Source organism: Pteropus alecto, unplaced genomic scaffold (assembly GCF_000325575.1).
Source record: "Pteropus alecto unplaced genomic scaffold, ASM32557v1 scaffold13, whole genome shotgun sequence".
Classification (NCBI taxonomy): Eukaryota; Metazoa; Chordata; class Mammalia; order Chiroptera; family Pteropodidae; genus Pteropus; species Pteropus alecto.
The window spans coordinates 198,765-208,711 of NW_006434373.1; the positions used below are offsets into that span (position 1 = coordinate 198,765).

The 9,947-nt window shown below is 45.3% G+C and overlaps 1 protein-coding gene across 1 annotated transcript in view; it reads left to right on the forward strand.

Annotated features, from left to right (window-relative positions):
- The window catches only part of RASA3 (RAS p21 protein activator 3), a 114,725-nt gene that overhangs the window by 58,904 nt on the left and 45,874 nt on the right, over window positions 1–9,947 (forward strand). Inside the window, exon 4 of the mRNA XM_006909339.3 lies at window positions 8,330–8,424. Coding sequence (XP_006909401.1) covers window positions 8,330–8,424 — 95 coding nt within the window. The remainder of the gene's footprint in view (window positions 1–8,329; window positions 8,425–9,947) is intronic.

The following is a 9,947-nucleotide window of genomic DNA, read 5'->3' on the forward strand; positions in this document are numbered from 1 at the left end:
CAGGAATGGGCTGGACAAAGTGACAAAACACATCCTGCTGCTCTGCTCTTGAGTTGTTCCATGGTGGGCAGGGCCTTAGAAGCTCCTCCCCTGCCTCCCCTCTCCTTCCTCCCATTCTGATCTCATGCTCTGTCATTTCCTTCTCTCCTTCACCCTACTTTCCTTTTTAGGATCTTGATCCATATGTGAATTCCTCCTTTAGTTCATGCGTGTGGCTTACTTCCTACCCCTGAGTCATCTCCGTGAGCCATCACAATGCCTCTTATTTGCTCTATCGAAGTTGGGTGAATAGGCGTCCAAGTCAGTACTATCTAGGGCTTATGAAAAAAACAGGTGGGGCAGTGAGGAGCCTTTATACAGGGTTAGGACATGTTGATTCTTGTTTTATTCTGGCTAGGGTGGCTTAGCTGAAAAATAATAAAACTTTATCAGAGTTTTATGAGGTGTTCATGTGCTGAGCCTTCAATGAACTCTGTTGCTGGCTAAAGCGTTTTGGATGGGCGTATATAGGGATTAGTGTTTGATTCTAAAACGTTAAACCCACCACCCAACTTTAATGAGCCATCCAGTGCGTCAGGGAGCTGCACTTTTGTTCTGTCATTTCTTCTACCTTCCGTACTCTCCCCTTTGGAAGAATAGTAAGTACTTCCTATTTACTCTGGAACTATCCGGCAGGAATTCATGTTGTAGGAAATGAGAAGAGATGTAAATTGAAGTATCTGGTGCATATCTCTTATTTAACAAATACATAGCATTTATTATATGCAAAGTATTGTTCTAAGCACTTTACAAATATTGACTTATTGAATCATCATAACTTTGTGAGGTATGTGCATTTTCAGATGAGGAAGCTGGTTTCAGACAAGTCATATGGCTTGTAGGTGGTAGAGCTGGCATTTAGACCTCGGTAGCCAGATTCTCGGTCTGTGCTTCTGAGTTCATTTTAGATTATGCTTCATTGCCTGTATTTAGAGAGAGTAACTGATTGGGGAGGAAGCAGTACGAGATGGCTCCTGCTTATACGTTTATACTACCAGGTGGATTGTGGGTGGTGGTACATAGATGGGGCTGGAAAGTAATGGATGGTAGTAGTGGTAGAAGGTAGGTGGGAGATGAGGATGGTGATGACAGAAGGATGTATTTATATCGGACAAAGAAATCATCTTCCTCGACTCACCACCACCATCCCCTCCCATGAGCTGCAATCTACTATCACCATCCACCGCCCTCCTCCCATTATGTACCATCGACCACCTACCATTCATCATCCATTGTCTGTCCTCCACCACCTGCAACTCATCCCCTACCATCCATCATCCTCTAACACCCATCATCCACCATCACCATCCACCTCCCTTCACTCATCGTGTGCTCTCCACCACCGCCACGAATCATTCATCCTCTGTCCTGCACCACCCCTACCCATCACCTACCAACCACCATCTACCACCGCCCGCTATCCACCATTCACTCGCCATCTGCCACCCATCATCACCATCCACCATCCACCATCACCATACACAACCCTCTGCCCACCATCACCTACCATCAGCCAACCGTCATCTGTCCTCTTCCTCCACTCATCATGTACCATCCACCGTCCTCAAGCCTTCATCCTGTCCCTTGATCCACCATTACTCTTCCACCACCCACAGTTTTCCACCACCACTGTCCACCATTTTTCAGCCCCATCTGTGTCCCACCACCCAAAATTCACTTGGTGCAAACCTATAACCCAAGAGTCACCCTGGACTCCCTGAACCCATTTATATTTGTCCTAGCCCCTGACATGCATTTCCCCTTTATTATAATGGAACCATGTGATTGTAGAACACTTTCTTATTGGGTCTCTACATCTAAACACCAGAGCCTTGCAGTGGATTTACTTCCACCTGAAGAGGTAGCTTTGTGTGGGTGTAAGACAACAGGGTGACAGATGTGGGCCTAAGGCTGGGGGAGCCCCACTTCTGCAAAGCTTGTTGGTCGAAAGAGAATATTCATCCTCTTCTACCAAGAGCTCCTTTTAGCTTGTTCCTCCCCTGGCTGGAGCCACTTTGAGTACACCAGCCTAACTGCTTTTTTAGTCCAGTGAAGTTGCCTGGGCGGTGGGCTTTCACTTGACAGATGATGACAAATTCAAACTCAGAAAGTCTAAAGGAAGCTTTTTTGGTGAGGTAGCGTAAAGTGGTGCTTATGAAGAAATGATCCAAGCTTCTGGTGGTGTTTCTGGTAGTGAAGATCAGAGCTTCACACACTTGTTAAAATGTAGATGCTGAGTCATGGGTCTGACACAGGGCCCGAGAATCTTCATTTCCAAAAGATAACATTTTTGGAAACTGCTGTGATTTAAGTAGAAATAACTGGAGTTTGTCCAGGAAATACATGGGCATAGATCACATAGGAACTCAGATAATTCCTATTTGGCTTAATTTTAAGATGGAACCATCGTAATTGCTTCCCAGCTGGATTCTTAACTCTGAAGGAAACTGATGAAGAGTTTGTAAGTTTACAGTGCACACTCTCCAGGTCTTGCTGGCAGCTGTCCCTCATTATTGTGATGGATCTGAAATTCAGATCTGACCATGGGACTCAGCTGCTCAGGTCCTGCAAGGCTCTCTTTGCCTTCGGGATGATGCCCAAACCTTTAGCTTGGCATTCAAGCCCTTCATGGATACTTTGCAGAGGGATTCCCCTTTCCTGTCCCCCTCAACCCCAGAGGTGGGCTCAAGCCCTCCTAACCCTTCCCAATCCATCTCCTGGTGCCCCCTGCCTCCTGACCTTGGCTCACACTGCTTCCTCGGCCTGGCAGCCCACCTCTGGTCCATCTACCCATCCTCATGCCCGCGTAGCTGCTGCCGCCCACTCAAGACCCTGGTTAGCCTGAGGTGGCACCTGAACAAGCTGTCCCCTTGGTGTTCTCCTATGGCTTCACCTGATGGAGCATTTCTTTTGCTTCTTGTTATGTGTCCACTGAAATGACTTCCTATGGCCCGGAGCTCCTTAAGGGAGGGCCCAGGTTTATAACTGTACAACACCTACTGGGTGCTCAAGGTTTGTTTGAGGAAGGAGGGAAGGAAGGAAGCAAGAAAAGGAAGTGCAAAAGTTAGGATCTTAAGCTATTCAGTTAGAAGCTGACATTTTACCCAGTGGCACTATGCCTGCATTGGACACACCAGTATGACAGGTGAAAATGAATATGGAGATGCAATTTTGGTTTTAGAAATTGGCTCAGATTATACTAGAATGAAGGAATTTGATTAATTCTTGGAGGTACATAAGAACTTTTGTTCTCTCAAGGAAAAAGAAATTTAAGTGTTTTTGCATATTTTAATCAGAGAACCTGCTCAAATTGGTTCTGAGGTTATTTCCCTTCAAAATAATCAAGTAAGATAGTTATTAATCATTCTGTTGAAGGTATCTGCTATTTTTAAAGATTACCAGCAAAATCATGGTTTAGCCATTCTTGGTGGCTTTAAAATTATGGTGTGTCAGTGTGTAATTGGGCTTAGATGTTTTCACCATCTTTTTTACAGCTGTAAAAATAAGTGGCTGTCTGGATCTCCAGGAATAATTTAAAGTTATGACTAGTAATTATGTTGTTACCAGGATGAGAAGCCAAGATTTAGAGTATAAATTTGTGTCATGGAAACGAGCACAGAGTCACCGGCTTCTCACGGTCTTCCGTGTCTGATCTGCTGGCATCGAGCCAGGAGGAGCCCACACTCACCTTCCGTGTCTCCTGGTGCCGCCGCCGCAGGCGTGCCCCGCCGTGGATTCGAGTCCAGGAGTGAGGGGCGTATCCAGTGAGCGCGCCCCCAACTTTGTTTGTTTCCTAAACTTGTTTTGCTATTCTAGGCCCTTCGCCTTGTCATTTACATTTTTTAATCAGTTTCTTAATTTCCCAAATGCCCGAGATTGCACTGACTTGTAGATTAATTTGGGGAAAACTAACATTTTACCAAATTTGAGTCGTCAGACCCTCCAGTATGGCATATCTCTCCATGCACTTAGGTATTCTTTAATTTCTCTCATCGGTATTTTGGAATGTGTTTTCAGCATATACCTATCTTGTGTACGTGTGCACGTGCACACATACATTTATTTATTTATCTTTACATATTTTGTTTTTGATGGAGTAGATGAAGACTTTTTAAGATAGTACACCAAAAGCACAAGCCATAAAAGCATCATTTTGTGAAAAATACTATTGGTTTTTTTAAATTTTCAGTTTTCATTGTCATTGCTTGTATGTACAAATACACTTGATTTTTATGTATTATCTTTGTATTCTGTGGTCTTGCTAAACACACCTATTCCATTAGCTTTTCTCGCAGATTTTCTTATAGATTCTGTGAATAAAGACTTTTACTTCTTCCTTTCTAGTCTATGTGCCCTTGTTTCTTTCTCTTGCCTTTATGGACCAGTTAGGACACCAGGTTGGAAAGGAGTGATGAGAACAAACATCTCTGTCACTGGCTCGACCTTGGGGAAACGTTTGGCTGCCCTTCCTAAGGTCTGATCTTAATCGGCCTCCCTGCAGGTTTTACCGTGGTTGTCCACATGTCCCCATGTCCTCTGACAACTCTGTACTTGATTTCCCAAATCACATGCCCTCTATTGAACTACCTGGCGTGCCTCTCTCTTCTGAACAGACCCTGACAGGTACAGCACCCGTTAGAGGAAATAATACATGTTTTTAGTGGTGAAAATCAGGCAGCCCCACCTCTGTCCGAATGAGAAAGTGAGGCCAAATGATTTAGTGACTTTTGATGTCACTCAGATTGGAACAACTCTGTGGATTATGCCACATCGAAGACATTTAAGTAGACCTTATGGTTGCGGATCAGGTATTCTCTCAGAACAATATTTAGAAACACTAATATACATGTTTTAAAAGCACAGATTTGTATATTCTTGAATGTGATTGATCTTTAGAAGGCCAAAGAGAAAGCTGGTGACAGGTGACCCTTGAGTCAGGAACCTGTGTATCAGGGGAGAGAGAAATTTATTCTTGACTGTATTTTATATTCTTTGACAGTTTCGAGTTTTGTGATATTTTCCTGTATTACATACTTAATATTAGATTAAGTACTTCCAAAAATAAAGAGTAATGATGTGTAAGTTGCAAGATTCATATAAGCATTAAATATGTGACTCCTCCCTATTCCAGTTAAAGCTCATAAAAGCATTGCAATTACTTAACATTTCAAACTTCAAACGTAATCCTCTTATCCAGCTGAACTAATCACGGAGTCTGAAGATTTCTTTTTTCTTTTTCAATGAAATATATTGCTCAATTCAATTCCAAGAATTTTTTTGTTTCATGTGGCTTTATTCTTGCAAGACTCAAAACCATATTCCCATTGGGAGAAAGGAAAGAGTTTTGCAGGAGCCAAACAGAGAGGAAGGCATATTCCCTCGGCGGCTGTTCTTCCTGGCATAGGGGTGGGCTGAGGGATGGCCAGAGATAGTGGGATCCACTGTCAGGACCTCAGCGAGATGCCACCAAGGCAATGAGTGGTGAGACGGGAGGACCGGGGAGTGAGGAGGAGCCTGAGATGAGTCCTGAGAGGGCCATCCTGCCCTTGTAACTTGATGCTGGTTGGAGGAAATCTCGCATGGCTTATAATTTGGGTCTCTCTGAATTTCTGTGGAGTGTACTCTCTTCGCAGCCTGTGTCCGCTGCATGTTCCCTGCGTCTGTCTCTCTGGCTCAGCTCTCACCACACACTAACTTTGACTGTGTGCAGTGGCTGAAATGGTTGTGCAGTTGTGGCTGGGCAGGATTTAGCTTCAGATGGCTCTGTGTGGTGAGAGCTGAGCCAGCGAGGTTGACGTGGGCAATGGTATTGACCCTTGGAGTGCTTGTGTGCTGCATCCACTTCACAGGCAGACAGAAGAACTGGCTGTGTGAAATTAACTGACCTTGAACTGAGGATCCCAGGCCGAATGGTTCCACGGTCTTTCCCAAGTCTCCTTTGCAGTGTGCGGAGTGTGAAATACATTACCTTCCCTTTGAGACAATGAGATGATGTACATGTGCTGATATAACGAATGGCACAATGATGGATAGGTGGAGATTGAAGACAGGTGTCATTGGAAGCAAATTGTCAATTGTCCTGACTCCCTGGATGCCTTTCCTCTGGCACTTGTAACAGCTTTTTCGTGTTTGTTTCGCCTTTTGAACATTCACATCTGTGCTGGTGGGTGGGTCTCTCAGGTTCTGGACTCCAGAGCAGAGCTCCACTGACCAACTTCTCAGAACAAAGTATGAAGACCATAGGGGTGGAGTTCTGTTCTCTGTCTACTAAGATTCCCTGGCCAGGGCCCTGTAAAATGGACTGACAAAAGGCAGATTAACCAGAGAGAAACAGTTTATTAACGCCCACGGCACGCATCACGCAGGGGAAACTTCAATGATGAGTAACTCAAAGAGTTAGACTTTGGACTGGTATGTCGTCTTAGCAAAGGAACAGTACATTTCAGAGAAGGGACAAGACAAAGGAGAAAGGTTTTAGGCCTCGAAGGGTGGCAGACCATGGGACAGTGAGTATATGGGGAATGAATGGAGTAGGTTTTTTTTTTAGGACCATCCTGGTGCCGACTTTTCATCTTCTTCATGGCCATAAAACTTCCTGAGAGAGGGATGTGGAGCTACCCTTATTTCTCAGCAGTTTCTGCTCGTGGTCAGAGAAGGGGAACTCTGGTCGGGCTTCTTTCTGCATCTGTTGATTCTCGTTTACCTTCAGCTTAAGTCATCTTTGTGCCAAAGTGACGTATTTTGAGGTAGCATGGCCTGAAATCCCACAGCACCAAACTGCAGAGCGTCCTCTTCTTTTCCTTAAATCCCTCATCTTGGAACAGATTGGGCGGAGACCCCAGTAAAGTCTCATGTGAGCATTTGGAAACAGAACAGGTCCCAGGGGAGCACCTAAGAGCAGGCGACATTGCAGGGGGACACAAGGAGCAAGGATGTTTGGGGAAGAGGAAATAATGGAAGAAAGGCAGGGAAACAAAAGCTGCATATAAAAATACACATATGCATATATATAACAAAATGTGTATATGTGTATTTTCGCTGAAATTCTAGCTCCAAAGTACCAAGCCTATGTACAGATTGTAAAACTATCTAGAGTGGACATCCTCAAACTTTGGGGCCCACGAAAGTTCCCTGGGGACTTGGAAATGAAGATTCCAGGACCCCATAATGGATATTCTGTTCCCTCCAACTGGGATAGGGCCCAGGAACCTGCATTTTAGGAAACTCTCCAGATGTTTTGATGTAGGTGACTCGTGATCGCACTTTGAGAGACACTGATTCATAGACCCAGGTGGGCAATAGGAGGGTGATGGTTCATTCTAGCTGCATCCTGAGTTTCTTTTGTTGCCATGAGGTAACCTGAGTACATAGGTGTGCCATTGTGACTACGGATCTGACATGCACACACATGCACACATGCTATATAAGCTAAATATACACATGTACATATGTATACTAGATAAGCTGACTGTGCACACAGCGTGCACACACTGTATAAGCGGAATATGCATATACACACATGTGCATACACATTATTTAAGCTGAGTATGCTCACATGTTTGTGTTTGCACACACACTGTATAACCTAAATATGCACACCTGTGTATTCTAAGCTATAGGTCATACAAGTACACACACACACACACACACATACACACACACACACACTTCCATGAAATCCTCATCAAAGCCCTACCAAGCAAGCACTGCCCTATCCTCACTTTGCAATGCAGATGTCAAGGCAGAAGGCGATGGTGGTGTGGCTTATCCAGGTCTCCCTGCCCGAATGGCCTAGCAATTGCCTTCAGTGCTCACTCCCTCACCCCCATCCTGCATTCCTCCCAGGTCCTGAGCAGTTCACTGTGCAAGTGCCTGGCAGAGCCGTTTCCCTGTCTGTAGAAAATACCCCACTACTGCCTCCACCTCATTACAACCACCTTGTGTAAAGCACAGAGAGTGAAAGTGCTCATAAAAGGTGGGCCCTGTCTAAACTCAGGCTGTGCGTCCATCCTGAGAGCAGGCAGATTGGCAACCACTGAGACAGTCATGTGTGAGATGTGTTCTGCTAGTGGGTGGGACATGGGCACCTTCAAGATGAAATGTGGCATATATTGACTATACTGCAAGGAAGATAGCGTGGCGTTATCAGTTTACTCGATTATCTGTTTTGGATTATATCGTTTGAAGTCATCGGTTAGTGGTAGGGGGAGATTTCCGCTTATGAACCTTGTTGGGTCTGGAGGATTTGTTCCCTCTCATGCCTGCTTTTCCTCTGTGTTGTATGTTTTAGGGAAGGTGGCCATTCAGAAGGAGGACTTACAGAAGTACCATAACAGGGACACGTGGTTCCAGCTGCAGCATGTCGACGCCGACTCAGAAGTACAGGTGAGACCCCCACTAGAACCCATGGAACATTGGAGACCTTTGGAAATGGAAGAGACTATGTGGTTAAAAAAGATAAGCAGGTTTTTGGTTTTAACAGGGACTGATGGTTATCACATTGTGTCCTCCTATTTATAGTAAGGATAGGCTTGTTAATTTTGTTTATTCAATTTGTTATTGTCACACTTTGTCATACAGATTGAAGCAGCTTTTAAAAATACAAACTATGAAAGGACAATAACATAATTGAAGGTGAAGAGAAAATATGGATAAGAAAAAATAAAGATATGAGGTGAGAATAGCACGCAGAACTTCATACGTAGGTCCCTGTGTTTGCTGGAGGTCATCGAATGTGTTCTCAAGCGCTCCACACTCAATGAAGAAGGATTTAGAGTTAAAAGAAGTGACCACTCTGATGAGGTTCCCATCGTGTGAAGCGTCCTAGACTCACCCTGGCTCGCATGGGCAATGTGTTAGCTGGGACTGATCCCCCTATCCTGTGGAAGGAGCCACCCCCCAAGGACTGGGGGTTTCTCCCCCTAGCAGGCAAGACTGCAGGGCTCCAGGTTCCCAACCCTTCCCTACAGGACTGCTCTTGGACTTGCCAGTAACTTGGGGTCACTCTTCACACTGAGTGTCCCAGAGAACACCCAAACACCCATCAGAGGGGCAGCTGCATCTTCTCTTCTCTTGTGACCCAGGCTTGTGTGGTTTCTAGTCTAGCCTATTCTTAAACTCATGCAAGTGTCTGGAATTCCAAGACTGGGAGCCAAGACCAGATGGTACAATGGCCCTGACACTGAGATACACAAGCTTTTTCATTGGCGGGTCCTGTGGGACGGCAAGGCTTGGCAGGGGTATGTGGCTGGGCACAGGGGTATGTGGCTGGGCACAGGGTCTCTGGCATAGGCAGGCCTGGCTCAGAGCTTAGTGTCCCCATCTACTAGTGAAATATGCCAAGGATGGTTCTCTCCAAGCTTCAGTCTCCTCTGTAAAGCAGGGTTTTGTGAACGGCTGGCCAGTGCCTGACACGTTGCAGTAGGACTTCCCCAGCACCGCCTGGCACACTCCACTCCAGAGGTTCTTGTCCGGCATCTGGAGACCTCATGCCTCATGCTTTCCCCTGGACCCTTGGCCTCAGCTGGGCTCTGAGGGTAAAGGCAGGGTCTCAGGGATTCTGCCTGTTGAGTCCTGGCGTGCACAGGCCCTGGTGGCCACAGAGATGGATCCACAAACTGACAAGGAGGCAGCCAGAGGGAAGTGTTGAGTTGAGCCAGAGAGGCATCATAATGGTACTTCACATTTAATTAATTCCAACCAAGGGCCCATACTTGCTGTAGAGATTAGAAGATAGTATAATTACTACAGAATTAACAAACCCTGTCCGAAGTTGAAAAACTATTCTAACAGTAAAGATGAATATTAACACCAGGAATACAACAACCAACTGCACCTGCTTGGGTGATTTGGAAATCTCATCTTTAGACAGAAGTTTCCAAAAGCGATGTGCTCTGAAATGGTGCTCT